Source organism: Phalangium opilio, unplaced genomic scaffold (assembly GCF_054372755.1).
Source record: "Phalangium opilio isolate 3A_F unplaced genomic scaffold, DU_Popi_V2 ptg000059l_1, whole genome shotgun sequence".
In the NCBI taxonomy this organism is placed as follows: domain Eukaryota; kingdom Metazoa; phylum Arthropoda; class Arachnida; order Opiliones; family Phalangiidae; genus Phalangium; species Phalangium opilio.
Genome location: NW_028324176.1, coordinates 1,564,184 through 1,585,863, shown reverse-complemented (window position 1 = coordinate 1,585,863; position 21,680 = coordinate 1,564,184). Strand labels below are relative to the sequence as shown.

General features: G+C 37.8%; 1 protein-coding gene and 2 long non-coding RNA genes across 3 annotated transcripts; 1 reads left to right on the top strand and 2 right to left on the bottom strand.

Moving 5' to 3' along the window:
• The first annotated feature begins 2,028 nt into the window (after positions 1–2,028).
• Positions 2,029–7,785, top strand: LOC149667287 (uncharacterized). The gene is made up of 4 exons (XM_089841392.1): positions 2,029–2,766; positions 3,091–3,135; positions 3,259–3,634; positions 7,703–7,785. The coding sequence occupies exons 3-4, from the start codon at positions 3,268–3,270 to the stop codon at positions 7,783–7,785; spliced, it is 450 nt and encodes a 149-aa protein (XP_089697518.1). The 5' UTR covers positions 2,029–2,766; positions 3,091–3,135; positions 3,259–3,267.
• A 1,356-nt stretch (positions 7,786–9,141) lies between these two features.
• LOC149667286 (uncharacterized) lies at positions 9,142–9,682 on the bottom strand. The gene is made up of 2 exons (XR_016368186.1): positions 9,439–9,682; positions 9,142–9,374 (listed from the first exon to the last, which is right to left on the bottom strand). It is a non-coding gene; the product is annotated as an uncharacterized LOC149667286 (long non-coding RNA).
• A 297-nt stretch (positions 9,683–9,979) lies between these two features.
• On the bottom strand, positions 9,980–10,677 carry LOC149667285 (uncharacterized). Its single transcript, XR_016368185.1, has 2 exons — positions 10,225–10,677; positions 9,980–10,160 (listed from the first exon to the last, which is right to left on the bottom strand). It is a non-coding gene; the product is annotated as an uncharacterized LOC149667285 (long non-coding RNA).
• Between the last annotated feature and the right edge of the window lie 11,003 nt (positions 10,678–21,680).

The following is a 21,680-nucleotide window of genomic DNA, read 5'->3' as shown; positions in this document are numbered from 1 at the left end:
GATATGTCAAGGCTTTTCCACTAGGACACGGCTAACGGGTAGCAGTTTCTGTGTAGTTATTCTTTCGGGTCTCCCCCCAAAAAGAAATATTTTTCTAAATCAATTTAACTCTAGCTAGGACGGCGGGGTATAGTATTTTTGAATTTTGCTCACGTCGTGTCGTACGGTTTATACGGGGAGCTATTGAAATTACGAATTCGGGAAACGTACGGTTACGTTTCTTGAGCACCCACATTCTTATAACGTTGTTAAATGCCCGAGTTAAAACTCCCTGACCAGCATGGGTTGTTTGAAACAATTTTTATTGGTGTTGTTATTAATAGCCTTTAGTATAACCAAGGTATTTTTCATAGGTAATACCGAAATAGAAAAAAATCACGGTAAATCAATCTTATCTTGAAATTATTGTCCTATTTATTTTTCCTATTTTTCATTTGACAATACGTAGTAGTTCTTAGACTACACCAGTACGCCGGCCGGGCTACTTGGCGGACAAGTAGCCTGGTCTCCTGGTGTAAATGGTATCAAATTATCCTCCCATGTCTGTATTAATTCATTAAGTTATTGAGATGAAAACGAGTTAATTCTTCTCGACAAATAAGTCGTTATTAACTTATAATAATATAATAGCAGAAGGGGATAATAGAGGAAGTGTGACACTCTGTATCCTAGTCTTAATACTTTAGTTATGTAACGTCATTCTTACCAAGCGAGGTAATTACCCTTTTAGTTTGCTTTCCCGTTCATCAAACTATAGAGCTATCTCATTTGTGACGTCAGTGCCTTGGTAAAACTTCACGGGCTAAGCTTTGGCAGTGGACTGCCATGTTTGGTACAACTTTGTTTCCATGGGCAAATAGCATGGGTGACGTCACACAAAAGCCTCTGAGATAGCTCTATAGGTGGGCATCGCACCGTGCAAGGGTCAATTCTATAAATGTTTTGGTATTTACTAAATCCCCAGCAATCAAGTAGACACAAACCTTGATTGTCTTGACGTGCTGGGACAAAACGGGAAAGCGCATGCATGCGTCTTGCCAAATACTTAAACGCTAATAGATTAATGATGAGGGAACTATTTATCTTTATTGCGTATGTGATTCGGTTTAGTAACCTTGCGCACTCCAAATGTAGAACGAGTGATGTTTGGAAGAATGACGTTACAATTACCCCGCTTTGTGCGGTACACTTCTCTCCAAGAAAAGTATTATGTACTTCTGGTAATACTAATATTATTCCTTTAAATTACGATTAAAATATTCATCTTCTTAAACCGAAAATTCTCCGTCAATAAAATTACGCAAATTTTTCATCCAAAAACCATCCAAATTTGAAATTACTTTTCTTTTTTCTTTGAGATATTATGAAAATCGAAATCGGGTAATACCTTCTTACCCCTTCGTTCACTAATAATAAAAGTCCCATATAGCTAATGGCCATCCGTGAAAAAATAAGAACTTCCATCTCTAAAAAACCTTCAAGAGGAACCCCCCGCCCCCTAAAGAGTTGCCCAGGAGTGAAACGAGGTATTGAGGGGTCCATACCCCTAAAAAAAAAGAACCGGGGGGGGGGGGCAAAAAAATGGAACCCTCTTAATTAAATAGAGAGCCTACATAGCCATCCCATCATAGGTGTCAAAATTCTACTCTGCCTCTTCAAACCTACACCCACTACACACTAAAGGCTTTCCAATATAATATTATAGAGTTCGTTTCATCTTGGTGTTCCTGCCTCCCATAACTACGCCGGTTTTTAACTAAGGGGGTCGTACCTCTTTTGTATTCGATGTATTGATTGAGTGGTACAACAGTGAGGGGGGGGAAATATTTTGGAAAATGGATGAGACGAGATGAGAGGCTAGATGAAAACATTTTTTAACATTCTTGACGCGTATTACATGGCCGTGGAATTTTTGACCGCGGTTTTATGGCTAGTTGAGCGCCTTTCTTATACATACCTATACTGTCCGAAGAAATATTAACACTCAAGGAATGTCATTATCAATTATACAGGGTGTTTCTGAAAAGTCCATCACAAATTAAGGGGCGTGTTTATGGGACCAAACTGAGCGGAAAGTACCAAAGAACATGGGGTGTACAACATTTTGTTACGGAGATATGGCCTTCCAAACATTCGCCCCTAAAACAAGGAAATATCCAAAAATGAGGAGTAACACTTAAGACCGACTAACCAGCTTGTTTAAAATTACTAGACAATTTCAATAGCCTTTAATCGAACAATTGATTTCTACCTTTACTAATCAGAAGCGTATAAATGAGTAGAAGTATGCCTACGGTGGTAATGTAAAATTAATCCCAAGTGACATGATGTTTCAAGATCTTCCCAGCACCAAGTAAAATGGTTCTGATTGAAGGGACTTTTATTAGCACAGCGTAAACAACGTTATTTTCAGGAATTAGTCCAAATGTCCACGGGCGGCATTACAAAAACGAGGCAGTCTTTCGAATGATACTTGGACATGTTGGAAGATCCCTGGCTTGTTCCTGTTATCTCAAACCGTAAAAAGCTACGCAAATCTTCATCATCACGGACAACACTCTTGTACGTTAGGTATGACCTTGAGAAAACCTAAAAGGACATCTCGAATGTATTTGAAAAACCCATCTCCAATTAAGGGGCGTGTTGTTTGTTTCCAACAGAGTAAACTCGCCCAGAGAACAATTACAATGCAGAGCCACGTTTCGGCGTTAATGGCCCACAAAGGTGGTCCCAAACAAAAGAACAAACTTTAATTTGTTTCGTTCAGTAAGTGTTTCATGTGTCATAGATAAAACGCCATGATTAATGCACAAAGAAAATGTTATTGACAAGTTTTCGGACCGCGATGCTGAAATGTGGTGGTGCACCATCGTGCATGAACCACATTCTGTTTATTAAACCTAAGGGTACGTCTTCGAGTAGTTCTGGTAAATCGTCCCGTAAGAACTACAAGTAAGCCACACCGTTTAACCTGGGCTCTAGGAAATATGGCCCAATTAAATTGTCACCCACAATACTACACCACAGGTTTAAGCTGAATTGTACTTTGTGAATTCTAACGCAAGTTGCGTGTGGTTTTTTCTTAATCAGCAAACCAATTGGCGGCTGCTTGTTTTTGGATCGTCCTCGAAAATAGTGAGAACTTCGCCTATTCTTAAAAAGCAGAGCACTAAAACAGAGCACTATGTTTTTTAAGAAAGGAATAAAAGAGGTTTCACGTACATGTGTTTGTTTTATTAAACTCATAATTCAACGAAGTCTGTTACAATGCCTTTCTTCACAAATGCCGAATATGCGGATATGCACCTAATGTATGGACTAGCCGAGGGGAATGCCGCTGCAGCTGTACGCTTGTATCAGGAAAGATTTCCGCAGAGGCGACTACCAAATCGACTGACGTTCGAGGCTGTGGACAGACGTTTGAGGCAAGATGGACGAATCCAACCGGCTGGACCTCAACCTAGAGCGAGAGCCATCCCAGAGGCCGTAGAAGACGAAGTTCTCACCATTTTCGAGGACGAGCCTGAATCAAGTACCCGCCAAGTTGGTCGCCGATTAGGCGTAAACCACACGCTCGTGTGGAAAATCCTCGGAAGCCACCGGTTTCATCCTTTCCATGTTCAAAAAGTTCAAGGTTTGAATCCAGCGGACTACCCACGACGCACGGCGTTTTGTCAGTGGTTTCTGGCTAAAGTAAACGATATCGATTTCACACGGGATTTGTTGGTTACTGACGAAGCTAACTTTTCACGGGATGGTATTATTAACTTACATAATAAACATCAATGGTCCCAGCTAAACCCCCACGCAACTTGCGTTAGAAGTCACCAAGTACAATTCAGTTTAAACGTGTGGTGTGGTATTGTGGGTGACAATTTAATTGGGCCATATTTCCTAGAGCCCAGGTTAAACGGTGTGGCTTACTTGCAGTTCTTACGGGACGATTTACCGGAACTACTCGAAGACGTACCCTTAGGTTTGGTAAACAGAATGTGGTTCATGCACGATGGTGCACCACCACATTTCAGCATCGCGGTCCGAAATTATCTTAACGCGACCTTCCCTTTGCGGTGGTTAGGTCGAGGTGGACCTGTGGAGTGGCCTGCTCGATCACCCGATCTGAACCCTTGTGATTTCTTTCTTTGGGGCCACCTGAAAGACTTAGTTTATCAGACTGAAGTGCCCGATGTTGAAGAGCTACGTCGACGAATAATTCACGGCTGTCAAACAATTCGCGAAACTCCAGGCATTTTTCAACGTGTAAGGGAATCATTTGTAAGACGTGCTAATGTGTGCCTTAACGCGGGTGGTGAACACTTTGAACAATTTTTGTAACTAGTTGCAATTAAATGTTAAAACTTGTCAATAAATTCATTTTCTTCGTGCATTAATCATGGCGTTTTATCTATGACACATGAAACACTTACTGAACGAAACAAATTAAAGTTTGTTCTTTTGTTTGGGACCACCTTTGTGGGCCATTAACGCCGAAACGTGGCTCTGCATTGTAATTGTTCTCTGGGCGAGTTTACTCTGTTGGAAACAAACAACACGCCCCTTAATTGGAGATGGGTTTTTCAAATACATTCGAGATGTCCTTTTAGGTTTTCTCAAGGTCATACCTAACGTACAAGAGTGTTGTCCGTGATGATGAAGATTTGCGTAGCTTTTTACGGTTTGAGATAACAGGAACAAGCCAGGGATCTTCCAACATGTCCAAGTATCATTCGAAAGACTGCCTCGTTTTTGTAATGCCGCCCGTGGACATTTGGACTAATTCCTGAAAATAACGTTGTTTACGCTGTGCTAATAAAAGTCCCTTCAATCAGAACCATTTTACTTGGTGCTGGGAAGATCTTGAAACATCATGTCACTTGGGATTAATTTTACATTACCACCGTAGGCATACTTCTACTCATTTATACGCTTCTGATTAGTAAAGGTAGAAATCAATTGTTCGATTAAAGGCTATTGAAATTGTCTAGTAATTTTAAACAAGCTGGTTAGTCGGTCTTAAGTGTTACTCCTCATTTTTGGATATTTCCTTGTTTTAGGGGCGAATGTTTGGAAGGCCATATCTCCGTAACAAAATGTTGTACACCCCATGTTCTTTGGTACTTTCCGCTCAGTTTGGTCCCATAAACACGCCCCTTAATTTGTGATGGACTTTTCAGAAACACCCTGTATAAAAACGTCTTGGTTTGGACCAAGGCCGAAAAAACAAACGATATGTGTGAGGTTTATCAATTGACTGAAATTTCAGATATTGAAATTTTTTCTAGTTATTTTTATCCACTCAATCCTTAATCAATATTTAATTCAATCAACTGATTTTACTGTTAATCGATCTAGTCCCTCTAAATTAATTTAAAAAATTACATATCTACGCTTTTTCAAGAACAATTACATTTTCCGAAAACATTTTATCATGAAATTAATTATTTTGAATGGAGTACGTGTTGAGGGTACAGTATTGAATATTTGAAATGTTCTACTGGATGTCTAAAAAGAGCAAGCGATCTTTGGCATAACTCGAATGGAAAATGTAAATATTTAATCGTGGATGCCAAACAAGGGTGTTATGCGAATTTATACATTTAATTTCGTATATCGAAATGCTATATTTCTATTGTCGCCTCTACGATGGTAAAGTTGCACTGGAACTTCCATTTCCGTACTTAAGAATTTCTTGGTCATAACTCAGTCTATGGTAATATTGGCTGAGTGTGTTGCGACGGCTCAGATGACCATACACTGAAACCACTGGTGATTATAAAATGCCATATATTGGGAAAATAGAGGAAGGGAGGGGGTGTCGGAGTTAAATGTGACCTTCTTGGCATAACTAGTAATGAATGATGTGTTTAACCATATTATTTCCGCGGGAAATGAATATAACAAATACTGATAAGTATTTCTGTTTATGTGATCTTTATCCTTTACCACACAGGATAAACTTTGTTGCTTTGTCTTAAGTAGACGACATTCACTGTAAACGACAGTCTTATTAACAACTTAAAACAGATATAAACTTCTTTTGGTGCAAACTTGAAAATTTGTCAATCCAGCGACAATTAAAACTATGTCGGTCAAGGTGCTCGCAAGATAGTGAGCATCGACACGAAATCCCTTCAAAATAATTAAATTCATGATAAAATGTTTTCGAAAATGTAATTGTTCTTGAAAAAGCGTAGATATGTAATTTTTTCAATTAATTTAGAGGGACTAGATCGATTAACAGTAAAATCAATTGATTGAATTAAATATTGATTAAGGACTGAGTGGATAAAAATAACTAGAAAAAAATTTCAATATCTGAAATTTCAGTCAATTGATAAACCTCACACATATCGTTTGTTTTTTCGGCCTTGGTCCAAACCAAGACGTTTTTATATAATATCTGTCACTTCAGTCTTAATGTAATTAAATTTTGAATAATTATGTTTGCTTTACCGTCATACATTTGCACTCTAAAATATAATGGTGCATTCAAACACCATATATGCTGTTTTTTCCAGTGCCAAAAAAGACATCATTTAGGGTGTACTTTAACCCCATTTCTATGATCAATTCACGCCATTTACTAAGATTATTGCAAGTATTAAGGAAATATTAGGCATTTAAGCACCATTTACAGTGGCTTTTAACATCTTTTTTAGACAATCTGTTGAACTTCTAATATTACTTAGTTTAATGGTTTTAAAAATAGGGAAAAAGTAAGCTACCTATGTCACATTATTAAACCAAGTGAAGTGAAATAATTGTTAAATATTTATTATAACCACTACACCACAGACACGTGGTAAGTCTAAGTTTTCCAAGAGATCTAGCTAATTATTATGTCCAATCACGATTGTTAAAACATGTACCTACCTGGGCTCACACCTAGGACTTCCCCCGTGTGAAGCGGGCGTGATAACCACTACACCATAGATACGTGGTAGCACTGAGTTTTCCAAGAGATCTAGCTAATTATTATGCCTAATCCCGATGGTCAATACATGTATCTAACAGGGCTCGAACCTGGGACTTCCCCCGTGTGAAGCGGGCGTTATAACCACTACACCATAGATACGTGGTAGCACTGAGTTTTCCAAGAGATCTAGCTAATCTTATGTCCAATCACGATGGTCAATACATGTATCTACCAGGGCTCGAACCTGGGACCTTCCGCGTGTTAAGCTGACGTGATAACCACCACACTACAGATACGTAGTAACACCAAAAACGGATTTATGGGATAAGAACGTCGGAGGTAGCGAATTCACTCCCCATCCTCGCATACTTTATTGAGAAACTTCGTCTGCTTATATTTTGACTCCACCCACAAATTCTGTATTCTAGAGATAGAATTTGTGGGTGGAGTCAAAATATAAGCAGACGAAGTTTCTCAATAAAGTATGGGAGGATGGTACTAGAGGCTAAAGCTACGATCCGACGTTCTTATCCCATAAATCCGTTTTTGGTAACACTGAGTTTTTCAAGAGATCTGGCTAATTCTTATGTCCAATGCCGATGGTCAATACATGTATCTACCAGCGCTCGAACCTGCCAGGGGCTTTATTCTACTCCGATCGGTGAGATCCATACCGACAGTTTCCGGTTGGTGCGCTATAAAATTGTCGCTATGACAAAATTTCGGTATTCTGAACTGATCGGTGACTCTAAAGACCGCTTGAAAGAGTCGTTATCATAACTACAGCTTCAGCCTGTAGTTCAGAGGTACCAACGATCGAAAATGGCGCTCATGCTTCACGAATTAGAGATATTATGGCACTTATATGAAATGGAAAATAATCAACCGCAAAGGGACTTACGAAGACAAAGAGTTATGCGAGAGAGATGTGCTGCGTTTGAAATGTTGTCCGACTATAAATTCAAGAGATTATTCAGGTTAAACAAGGACTCAATCAACGCACTGTGTGATACTCTCAGACATAGACTGGATGGCAATCACGCTTTAGCTTTACCCGTGGATGTGAAGGTATTTCATATCATTAATTCAGGATAATTATAAACGACCTAAACTTATTTTTTTTTAATGAAAGGTTCTTGTAGCAATTAGATTTTTTGCTGTTGGATGTTACCAATTATCAGTTGGTCAAGATTTATTCTTGACTGTTAGTCAACCTTCGGTAAGCCGATGCGTCTCGAAGGTTAGTCTAGCTATTATAGAACTATGTATGGCGGATCACATAAAGTTTCCTTCAATCGAAGAAGAGGAATTACAGATAAAAACTGGATTTTGCAAAATAGGAGAAATACCCGGTGTGATAGGAGCAATTGTTGCACCATCACAACAAAATGAGCAATTTAGGGAACCGCAATATGTGAAACGGAAAGGATTTTACTCCATAAATGCTCAAATCATTTGTGATCACACTTACCGTATTCTGAACATGAATGGAAAGTTCCCAGGTTCTGCTCATGACTCGCACATATTTAGAATGTCACAAGTTTCCGCTTACCTAGAAAGGGCATATATAAGGGAAGGGAAGCATTCATGGTTAATTGGCGATAGTGGCTATCCACTAAGACCATGGCTAATGACTCCCATTTTGGATGCGCCTGCTGGATCCGCCGAAGAAAGATACACCACCGCCTTTACGAAAACCAGGCAAATTGTTGAATGTACAATAGGTATTTTGAAGCAGGTTTTCCGCTGTCTCCTTGGACACAGAACACTGCACTACGATCCGACAGCTGCGTGAAGAATTATATACGCTTGTTGCGTACTGCATAACCTTCGAAGAGATGCAACTCATGTACCAGCCGATGACGAATTCTCAGACAGTGACGACGAAGGTGATGATGAAGTAATTAGAGATCGAAGGAGGGCTAGACAACACGTAGATGTACCACCTTATGTGCCCCAAAGGAATGACAACTTTCTAAGAGCTGGTGAAAGAGTCAGGGAACAAATTGTAAGGCGATTTAGAAGGTAAAGACGTTTCCAGAGGAAATGGCTTCATTTAGTATTGTCAATTTATATGCTTAAAAGAATGTCTTCATATTGTTCAAAATGTCTGTATTCAGTTTATTAAATAAACACCATCAAAACTTGCATATTTAAAGAAAACTTTTATTCTTAATATATTGAGATCATAAAAAGTGGGATGAAAAATGTATTACAAGGAACTCAAGAATTGACTTTAGGATTTACTTTTTGAAATTCTTTACATAATCACATATTGCATTAGCTATCACTCCGATTGAAATAGCTTTTGAAGCCTCGGCACTAGCTATAGCTTCTTGTGCCACAGCATGTTTTTCTAATGACACTTGAATTCCTCTTAAAATATCATTTTTATCACGCTCGGTTTGGATCAATTCCGTAGAAGCGGTTTCAAACCCTGTAGCATCCATATGTTTTCCTAGAATTAAATTGTAGCATTAAACTACATTAAAACATGTCATAGAATGATTTTATGATAATACTTTTTCTGTTAGGTGTTTTATTGGACGGTAATTTATCACATTCTCCAGAGGTACTTGGCTGTTGCGAAGTTGAATCTAATTTAATATTCTCAATTAAACAATTATTTAAATCGGTTATTTACATATTTACCTCTACGAAAGTTTTAGCTAATACTTAAAATTCAATGTTTAAAGGTTCACTTTTACTCAAATATGTCTTACTTGAACATTGATTATAATAAAAGTTACATAATTTACACTAGGACAAAACTCACCACTATTCAGTTTTTCAGTTCCTCAACTGTTACAGCCTTTTCAGGCTTATCGGCAACAACCATAAAAGTAAGTGGGTTGTCAATCGACGTATCACAATGGGTTAGGATCAAGTTTTCATCCAAAGTAGCGCTTGAAGTTTTGGCCCTTTCATTGCCACCTATTCCTTGATTATCACTGTCAACTACAGCTTGAAGCCTATTTGGATCTTCATCCTTAAATATTAGATATCAGGTTAAAAAATCGTTTCAAAACAATGATAATATTCATAAAAACATACCATTTGGATATCCCTAAAACCAGCCTCTGGGACATTCGGATTACCCTCAACGCAAATTGAACCCACTAATGCTAACAACCTTAGCTCTAGCTCAGTTAGCTCAGTTGAAGGACGCTCTCCTCCACCAGTTTTAGGTTTTTTTTAAATTTCCGGCTTTAGTTTTTGAATCCGATTTCCAATCCGTAAATGACTATTAAGGAAATTAATTTCAAAAACAAATTCATACAAGTATAGTATTAGATTCATCGTTTTACCTTCTTCCATTTCTTGGTGTCTTTAGTTGCTCCTAATCCATCAGAATTTAGCTTGAGAGTTAGCTTTTCCCACAGAGTGTCACATGTTCTTTTGGTAAAAGTGGGAGTAAATTTATTGCTTATCATTTGAGGATTAGTTTCCATAAATTCGAGCATAAGTTCCCGCTGTCTGTCAGATATTTTAGCCGCACGCTTTCTTGTTTGATCGCACATGATAATAGTAATTCATACAATATAAGCAATACCTTTCAATTACAATGATAACCGAAGCTTCGACTTTTTGATAACAAAGACTTTGGCGCTCTATGTAGCAGACGATGGCAAAAAAAATGTAAACAAAAATATGCGCGTTGATTGGACCGCTAAGTCGGAAACACGTGTAGCTAGAGAGACCCTCTACCGACAGTCGTTAAAAGCACGTACCGCTCAACGACTTGCCGATGTCTCGAAGCGACCCTTTCAGAATGGCACTTTTTAAGAGGATAGTTAAGAGAGCGACGGTAACACAAGCGGTATATTTGAAATCGGTACGAGAACGATCGTAGTAGAATAGGGCCCCTGGGACCTTCCGCGTGTGAAGCGGGCGTGATAACCACTACACCATAGATACGTGGTAATACTGAGTTTTCCAAGATATCTAGCTAATTCTTTTGCCCACTCACGATGGTCAATACATGTACCAGGGCCCGAACCTGGGACCTTCCGCGTGTGAAGCGGACGTGATAACCACCACACTACAGATACGTAGTAACACTGAGTTTTCCAAGAGATATAGCTAATTATTATGTCCAATCACGATGGTCAAAGCCGTACTTCTGTAATTAAGTAAAATTAACATACTTAGACTTAATTGTTTTGATCAAGCTGGCCGATAGCACACCCTGAATACTTAATTGTTAATTTAAGATAATTCCGAAAAGTACCTTCGCTGTAGTTTTTAAGTTATCGGTGGGGAAAAATCACGAAAAACCCATGTTAATCTCCATAGGAAATTAGCAAAAGCGGGTGAATATTACTTTAACTCTACAAAACGGTATCAAGTCATATCTACAAGGGCCTACCGGCCCTGTAGAATATGTCCTTCTACCCGAAATGATTTATTTCTGTTATCGAGGTTCATACAAAACCTGGAAAACCCGGAAAAACCTGGAAAAATCAGGGAAATAAATAGTTGACAAAAGCTCAGGGAAAATTCAGGGAAATTTGCGCGTCAAACAGGGGCCGAATAATTAAGCAAAATGTCCGTAAACATACCCCCCTCCATAGGATTAACATTACACTATACTTTGGAGGCCTATAACTCTGGTTATAATTAGAGATACGGGGATGTCCTTTGATTATGTAATAGTCCTATTTGTCCCCCCCCTACTCCTTCGTTAACATTTGCACCATAGGATACTCCATATGGGGGTGGGGAAACCAGGAAAATTCAGGGAAGTGTACGGGAAAAAACCTGGAAGTCTCAGGGAAATTTGTTGTTTTCCAAAAGTTGTATGAACCCTGTGTTATAGAATTCGAATCTTTTCGCTTATTATTATTTGTAGCGCCCCGAAGGATCTTTTCGGGATGAGAATCGGGGAAGACTCCTATCTTTTCCTATTCGGCCGTTTTGAGTTCATTCCATTTCATCCCGTTTTTTCCACTATCGTCGCCTTTTCCTTTAGCTCGGTTAGATTAGAAGCGAGCGTCAAGAAATACTCTGCGCGGCCAAGAAACTTCATTTTTATTTGAAGCGAAATAAGTCTTAAGTAAGGGGTGGGGGTTTGTCCCCCAGCCGTATTATCCATTAGTCAATTTTGGCAGGATGACAGGGACACCCCCCCCTCCCCCGCCCTTCAAACCTCTAAAGGGGAAAACCCCCATAAACGTTATAGAAGTTAGAGATCGAAAAGATCTGAAAATAAAAAGTTGCTTGGCGATCGCTGGCTCGGAAGAAGACTGGCCAAATAAATAAAGCCAAGGATCCGTACAGTAATGGCACAACCGAAAATACTACGCTGGAATAGAAATTAAGCCCCGTACCACCTAAAGCTTCTGGAGGGTTCATACAAACCTGGAAAACCGGAAAAAATCAGGGAAATAAATAGTTGACAAAAACCCGAGGGGAAAACTCAGGGAAATTTGCGAGTTTTTAGTAAAACTCAGGGACAGGGGCCGAGTAATTAAGTAAACATACCCCCCCTCCATAGGATTAACATTACACTAAACTTTGGAGGCTCATAGACAACGCGTAGATGAAATCGGAACCAAAAACTTCTATTCCAGGCCCACTTTGTTTTCACCCATGCAATCAATGTTATTTCAGCCTGTATGATTTTATTCCCATGCAGTTTGTAGAATATTTGGCGGGAAATTTTCTATCGAAAGTTGGTTGATTTGGCGGGAGAAGGAGGGAGGGAGGGGGGACGGGGGTTGGCAATTATATTTTGGACTTGTAAACTTTGATTTTGATTGATGTCGTATTATATTCTTTGATATGGGAGCGTAGAAATCGCAGGAAATCGAAGTGGTGGTCTAAGTAAGATAGAGAATGAAAGAGTTCTGTCTGAGCTAAGTGTCGCGCGAAATTAGATTTAGAAGAAGGAAAACTTATTTTCCCCGACTCTTATTTTCCCTCTCTCGTATCGAGGCAAAATTGTCCATTCTCGACGTACGTGATTGATTACGCGAAGAATTCGAGGATTCCGATTTCTCCACATTTTATTTATTTATTTATTCGTTATAAAATTGGATTTAGTTTTTTGTACGCGACTCGATCTAGTGAACTTAAATCAAAATTTTGGTTAATAGTTAAGCCAAATTAGCTACAATTTACTAGAGATACGGGGATGTCCTTTGAGTATGTTATAGTCCAATTTGTCCCCCATCCAACCATACTAAAAACTTAGGGCTACGACAAACACGGGCCGAGTAATTAAGCAAAACGTGAACAAACAACCCCCTTCATAGGAATAGCGTTACCCTAAACTTTGGAGGCTCGTAACTCTGGAAAATTCAGGGAAGTATGTGGGGAAAAACCTGGAAATCTCAGGGAAATTTGTTTTCCAAAAGTTGTATGAACCCTGTACATATGATTTTAACACTGAACTTTAAAGGCTCGTAACTCTTGTTCTATTGGAGCTACGGGGATCTCCTTTTAGTACGTTATGGTCCTCTTTGCCCCCCATGCAAGGATACTTTAAACTTGAGGCTACCTCAATATCGTCGTCAACTCATTTTTTGTCTCACTTATTTTTATTGGGTTGAGAAAATTTTCAAATCACTCTCCATATTCATACTAGTATTCTAGTCAATTATTAAAGCGCGAAATTAATTTGAAACTCTTATATACTCCTCATTACTTCTAGACTGCTCGATTCAAAATTTTTAGGCTATCGAGCAGACGATCCTTCTACCCTATAACCATGCAATCACCGCGATTGGTCTACAAATTAATTTTGCAGACCCACGGATCAATTCGATTTCTATTTCAATAAATAGAAACTCATTTCTAAAATCAATATCAGTGAATTTTTATTTGAACATGAAATATTTGTTATTTTTACATTTGTAAATGAGTCCAATTTTATTTCTAAAAAGTTCCATGAAAATTAAAATGTTAAATTATAAAAAAGTTCCATGAAAATTAAAATGTTAAATTATAAAAAAGTTCCATGAAAATTAAAATGTTAAATTATAAAAATTATGAAATTCGCTCAACAATGATATATTTAAAACTGGAATTTTTTTGTTAGTTTAGTATACGAGTCCGGGGAAAAAAAGTCTGCATAAGTTGCTAAAGTAAATTATCATTTAATTGTAATTAGTTTAAAATTTAAAAAATTAATTCAAAATTTAAAAAATTAATTTAAAATTTAAAAAATTAATTAAAAATTTAAAAAATTAATTAAAAATTTAAAAAATTAATTTAAAATTTAAAAAATTAATTTAAAATTTAAAAATTAATTTAAAATTTAAAAAATTTATTTAAAAAATTAATTTAAAATTTAATTTCAGTTGTTTCAAGAGATACCCACAAATAACTCGCCAATTTAAGGGCATCTGCTTCTAATGCATCAATTTAAAATTTAAAAAAAATAAAAATTTAAAAAAAAATTAAAATTTAAAAATTAAAAAATTAAAAATTTCAGTTGTTTCATGAGCTCTCCACAAATAACTGGCCAATTTAAGAGTGTCTGCTTCTAACGCATCAACGCGGTAACCGTATATTTTTGTACTTGCCTCCAAAGCGCAGCTTACAACCTAAGGAAACATTTATGTAAGTGTTCTCAGGATATAATAGGACTGGATAATAGCACTTCCCTCCCTGCCTTTGACTACATTATGGCAGAATATGGGTAGTTAAAATTGAATGCCACTACTCTATCTATTACAATTAATTACCTGGAAATTCATATTATTGCCACTTTTTTTGATTAAATATGCCATGTAGTCGATCAATTGCAACTGGAAGGCGTTTTTCTTGGTTATTTTCTGGAAAAGAAATTAATTCCTTGTTAAACAGTCTCACTTTGAAAGCGTTAAAGCTGGTATCGGCCTGGGCAGCCATTGGTTTAAAATCTTAGCATACAGTTTGTAATTGCTTAAAAATATATTATAACTTATATTTTCAGTGGAGGTCTGACACACTCTGCGTAATGCTCAGACAGTTCCTCATTAGACAAACCTGATAAGGCTGTCCCTAGAGCTATCCTCCTACAATAAAAACTGCGGTTATCATTGTTACCATTTTAACTTACAAAAATTGCCTATCTTACCTTCCTGAAGGGGTTGAAGGGCTATTAAGGTTTTTTTCTTGATCATCTAAGAGTCTTAATTGCCTGCTTTGATTCCTCTCTCTCATCATCATTCTCTTGCAGAGAAACATCAGCTAACGTCGTGTCTACTAAGTTGGGGCTTTCCATCAGGGATTGTATTCTTACATGGCTCAGTCTATCTTTACGGTTTCTTCCAACAATAGGTGTGGAAACAGCGCTGGCCATATTATTATGCCTAAAAATAAACGAGAGCTAAATTAATTATGCCAAAATAATTAGGCTAATTGCGTAAGAGTGCCACCAGCACCACCACCCACCACCACCACCACCAAAGTAAGGAATCAAAATCACAGCCGAACATTAACATAACAAGCGAGTCTTAATTTTATCAATTAACAAATATAATACAAAGGGGACTCTAGGAGTGCTACAGTGATATCAAAATATGTTGTTGAAAAATGCTCCATTAGAATATTCATACCAGGGTAACATCTATTATATTGATAGTCTGATGGAACATTTCATTAAATCAGAGAACCTTTTTGCATTAGAATGCTTCTTCATTAAATTTTAATACTTACTGTCAGTGTACGTGCGGCACCGAATAATAGCTGCGTGACGTAAAAGGTACTCTTATGATTTCCCCATAAGCGTTATCAAAAATCCAGAATTAAATTCAAATTTCCAGTTTCGCCGCTTTTGCACTAGGCCTATAAACAAAATTATAGAATCAATCTTTTGACTAATTCTATGAGAGCGGTTGCTCTCTTAGATAAGACTTCATACTGACTTTAATGTATAAGGAGGGTTTGAGGGAGGATAGAACTAGGTTTGCGATCAAGGGTGATTGAACTAGGCTAGCGATCAAGGGTGATTGAGCTAGGTTAGCGATCAAGGGTGATTGAACTAGGTTAGCGGTCAAGGGTGATTGAACTAGGTTAGCGGTCAAGGGTGATTGAACTAGGTTAGCGATCAAGGTTAATTGAACTAGGTTAGCGATCAAGGTTAATTGAACTAGGTTAGCGATCAAGGGTGATTGAACTAGGTTCGTGATCAAGGTTAATTGAACAAGGTTCGCGATCAAGGTTAATTGAACTAGGTTCGCGATCAAGGTTAATTGAACTAGGTTCGCGATCAAGGTTAATTGAACTAGGTTCGCGATCAAGGTTGATTGAACTAGGTTCGCGATCAAGGTTGATTGAACTAGGTTCGCGATCAAGGTTGATTGAACTAAGTTCGCGATCAAGGTTGATTGAACTAGGTTCGCGATCAAGGTTGATTGAACTAGGTTCGCGATCAAGGTTAATTGAACTAGGTTAGCGATCAAGGTTAATTGAACTAGGTTAGCGATCAAGGTTAATTGAACTAGGTTAGCGAGCAAGGTTAATTGAACTAGGTTAGCGATCAATAGTGATTGAACTAGGCTAGCGATCAAGGGTGATTGAACTAGGCTAGCGATCAAGGGTGATTGAACTAGGTTAGCGATCAAGGGTGATTGAACTAGGTTAGCGATCAAGGGTGATTGAACTAGGTTTGCGATCAAGGTTAATTGAACTAGGTTAGCGATCAAGGGTGATTGTACTAGGTTTGCGATCAAGGGTGATTGAACTAGGCTAGCGATCAAGGGTGATTGAACTAGGTTAGCGATCAAGGGTGATTGAACTAGGTTAGCGATCAAGGGTGATTGAACTAGGTTAGCGATCAAGGGTGATTGAACTAGGTTAGCGATCAAGGGTGATTGAACTAGGTTAGCGATCAAGGTTAATTGAACTAGGTTAGCGATCAAGGGTGATTGAACTAGGCTAGCGATCAAGGGTGATTGAACTAGGTTTGCGATCAAGGGTGATTGAACTAGGCTAGCGATCAAGGGTGATTGAACTAGGTTAGCGATCAAGGGTGATTGAACTAGGTTAGCGATCAAGGGTGATTGAACTAGGTTAGCCATCAAGGTTAATTGAACTAGGTTAGCGATCAAGGGTGATTGAACTAGGGTAGCGATCAAGGGTGATTGAACTAGGTTAGCGATCAAGGGTGATTGAACTAGGTTAGCGATCAAGGGTGATTGAACTAGGTTAGCGGTCAAGGGTGATTGAACTAGGTTAGCGGTCAAGGGTGATTGAACTAGGTTAGCGATCAAGGTTAATTGAACTAGGTTAGCGATCAAGGTTAATTGAACTAGGTTAGCGATCAAGGGTGATTGAACTAGGTTCGTGATCAAGGTTAATTGAACAAGGTTCGCGATCAAGGTTAATTGAACTAGGTTCGCGATCAAGGTTAATTGAACTAGGTTCGCGATCAAGGTTAATTGAACTAGGTTCGCGATCAAGGTTGATTGAACTAGGTTCGCGATCAAGGTTGATTGAACTAGGTTCGCGATCAAGGTTGATTGAACTAGGTTCGCGATCAAGGTTGATTGAACTAGGTTCGCGATCAAGGTTGATTGAACTAGGTTCGCGATCAAGGTTAATTGAACTAGGTTAGCGATCAAGGTTAATTGAACTAGGTTAGCGATCAAGGTTAATTGAACTAGGTTAGCGATCAAGGTTAATTGAACTAGGTTAGCGATCAAGGGTGATTGAACTAGGCTAGCGATCAAGGGTGATTGAACTAGGCTAGCGATCAAGGGTGATTGAACTAGGTTAGCGATCAAGGGTGATTGAACTAGGTTAGCGATCAAGGGTGATTGAACTAGGTTAGCGATCAAGGTTAATTGAACTAGGTTAGCGATCAAGGGTGATTGTACTAGGTTTGCGATCAAGGGTGATTGAACTAGGCTAGCGATCAAGGGTGATTGAACTAGGTTAGCGATCAAGGGTGATTGAACTAGGTTAGCGATCAAGGGTGATTGAACTAGGTTAGCGATCAAGGGTGATTGAACTAGGTTAGCGATCAAGGGTGATTGAACTAGGTTAGCGATCAAGGTTAATTGAACTAGGTTAGCGATCAAGGGTGATTGAACTAGGCTAGCGATCAAGGGTGATTGAACTAGGTTTGCGATCAAGGGTGATTGAACTAGGCTAGCGATCAAGGGTGATTGTACTAGGTTTGCGATCAAGGGTGATTGAACTAGGTTAGCGATCAAGGGTGATTGAACTAGGTTAGCGATCAAGGGTGATTGAACTAGGTTAGCGATCAAGGTTAATTGAACTAGGTTAGCGATCAAGGGTGATTGAACTAGGGTAGCGATCAAGGGTGATTGAACTAGGTTAGCGATCAAGGGTGATTGAACTAGGTTAGCGATCAAGGGTGATTGAACTAGGTTAGCGATCAAGGGTGATTGAACTAGGGTAGCGATCAAGGGTGATTAAACTAGGGTAGCGATCAAGGGTGATTGAACTAGGGTAGCGATCAAGGGTGATTGAACTAGGTTAGCGATCAAGGGTGATTGAACTAGGTTAGCGATCAAGGGTGATTGAACTAGGTTAGCGATCACGGGTGATTGAACTAGGTTAGCGATCACGGGTGATTGAACTAGGTTAGCGATCAAGGGTAATTGAACTAGGTTAGCGATCAAGGGTAATTGAACTAGGTTAGCGATCAAGGGTAATTGAACTAGGTTAGCGATCAAGGGTAATTGAACTAGGTTAGCGATCAAGGGTAATTGAACTAGGTTAGCGATCAAGGGTAATTGAACTAGGTTAGCGATTAAGGGTAATTGAACTAGGTTAGCGATCAAGGGTAACTTTTCACTGTGGAAACGAAGGGAAAGCTATTTGAGTTGGACTGGGCGTTGATTGTCATGTCAACCAGTCAGGATGAAATTTTAAACAATGGACACGCAAAACCCTTAAAAGGAGCTCCTGCTTTTCTCTCCTAAGGTTTAAAACGTTAGTTCTAAACAACTTTAATTAATATTAAGACTGAAGTTCCAGATATTAATAAAAACTGTCTTTGCAGACAAAGACTTGAAAAAGTAAGAGATAAGTTTATAAATTAATTGCATGAAGTAACAGATATTAAAATTTTGACTTTTGAAGACATGATTATAAAACATTTTATATTTGAAAAAATTCTTATCTTAGTTTTTTTCACCAAAATTTAATTTGGTGAAAATATTTTTCAACATTATTTAAACAAGTATTTTGCTCTTAATAATAATTCTAGAAAAAATGGTATTTCCAAGAATATTTTAAGGGATTATGGATACTAGCTTTATACCAGTGTTTTTTTTTTATTTATTAATAACTGCTTTTAAGAAGGTCAATTACTCGGATATCTGAAAAATTTAACTTGATGAATTTAATTTTTGATATTTTAATATTGAAAATATTGCGAAGCGGAATATAACATAGGCCGTTTGACTGTGATATAGTTATTAAATTCGAAAAGATCTGTACCTTGATCGTGATCTTTTGAGAGCTATACAACACGTTCATGTTTGGTACTTCGAAAACTTAAAGTTAACGAACACGTTTTGTTTTGTCTCAATACTAAATTTATTTTATCAGCTATCAAAGATTTTTAGTACATTTTATTCTCCTTTTAGAGCCGAATACTCAAACCTAACTGTACATTTTTAATGGAAAGTAAAATGCACATGTGTTTTTAAAACGATGCAGATATTTCATAATGAAATATTCTACTAAAGGTATTTTGGTGAAAAAAACTAAGATAAGAACTTTTTTCAAATATTAAATGTTTTATAATCATGTCTTCAAAAGTCAAAATTTTAATATCTGTTACTTCAGGCAATTAATTTATAAACTTATCTCTTACTTTTTCAAGTCTTTGTCTGCAAAGACAGTTTTTATTAATAATGAAAAGCATTCATTTTTTAAATCAGATAGAACCAAAAATTACGTTTTCAAAAAAATATAGATATTGATAGTTTTAATAACTTAACTATTTTTAATTAATTTAATTAATTAATTGAAAGTTAAAAAGGAAGGTAAATAGTTTTGCTGTAAATTTGGTGTTCAAAGTAATAGTTTTACTATGTTTAATTACAATTAAAAATATGTTAAAGCCTAGATTAGGGCCATTAGGCTAAAATAAAGTCACACCATTATTATTATACATGGAAGCTAAGCCTTTGCCAAAATAGCGCAAAAAAGTGGTGTTTTGGACATTACCTGTAACAATTTTGATAAATCTCTATCATCCTTACTCTTCAACGTAACCGAGAGTTAAGAGAACAAAGGATAATAAACATTAAAAATCAGAATTATGTTTACAAGGGTCTTCTCAATAATGCGCGGCTTCTCCAGTGAAGGTGAAAAGCTACTATACAGTGGTCTAGAGCTCCCTACATTCTCCTATTTCGAAACAACCAATGAATCAAGAGACATTAGCAACGTCACTGTGTGAAAAACAAGTTGGGCGGTATTTCGCGGTAGTTTGAATTTCAAAATATCTAACGTACTTTTCTTAATTTTAAACGTTTTAATTCGATTTTTTTAGCACACATAATTTTAGGCACATTTTTTTACCTAAAACTGCCCTCATCTTGTACTAGTCGGAAAACATTGATTCTATCCCTTTCAGCCTTGGCACATGACGCTTGATTAAAGCATAGCCCACTTGATCACGCACGCTGGCTGCACGCGCTCTAGAAGCCCGTCCAAACGATTTTTTTTACATGTTAACTCGCGAATGCAGCGCGTCACATAGGTTCGGTCTAAACTTTCAAACCCGTCTGGTTTTAACATGGGCGTCTATGGGAGAGGACCAGTTTTTTTCAACGTTTTTGACAATATTAGTGCATCTACTGGTTCAAATCTCTTGAATTTTTAATGAGACGTGTATTGAAAGGTTTGATATTATCCTGTAAAATTTAAAGTCTTCAGCTATAATAGTTTTTTATAAAAAATAAAAATCATCACATAGTAGAGAAATTGATAGTAGAGAAATCCTTCAATTTCTCTACTATGTGATGATTTTTATTTTTTATAAAAAACTATTATAGCTGAAGACTTTAAATTTTACAGGATAATATCAAACCTTTCAATACACGTCTCATTAAAAATTCATGAGATTTGAACCAGTAGATGCACTAATATTGTCAAAAACATTGAAAAAACTGGTCCCCTCCCATAGACGCCCATGTTAAAACCAGACGGGTTTGAATTTTAGACCGAACCTATGTTATTCTCATTTTTAGGGTCGATTGAGCGGGCTTCTATAACGCGTTCAACTTGCGTGATCGAGTGGGCTGTGGTTAAAGCTTCGATTTACACGGTTCACTATAGAGTACTGTCAGAAGCGCCGGTGTGACGTCACCCATGCTGTTTTCCCATAAAGAAAAAACGGTAACTGTCATGGCCGCCCATTGCTAAAGGCAGACTCGTGACGTTTAACCTTGGATCTGACGTCACAACTGACAGCACTCTATTATACCTAACATACACTCAGTGTCGACACCGTTTAGTAAATGAACTATCGATAAAACGTGGGGGGAATAAAATCCTTAAAAATAAAACATAAAAATAATTATAATCACCTAAAACGGAGCCTCCGCCTAAATCATAAACCGTAACCGAAGTACCGAACTTCTTTAGCTTAAACCACGGAGTATGTATGCTTAAACGTCGTTATTACTACGAATGCGAGGTTCGTAAGGTAAAGCGCTATATTTAGCCGTTTCCCGTTCCAATGTACACAGTTGCCAGATGGGCGGTTTACAGCCCAAATTGGGCTTCTTTTCGATCTATGTAGCGGGAAAAAATGGTTGGGCGGAAGGCGGTTTTTTGGGCTGGTAAG

Bases quoted from the DNA above. Each gene is read 5' to 3' on its own strand.
- LOC149667287 (XM_089841392.1), top strand. From the start codon at position 3,268: ATGCCTTTCTTCACAAATGCCGAATATGCGGATATGCACCTAATGTAT. The intron at 3,635-7,702 runs GTTTGAATCCAG...TCATAACTACAG, and splicing joins CCATGTTCAAAAAGTTCAAG to CTTCAGCCTGTAGTTCAGAG.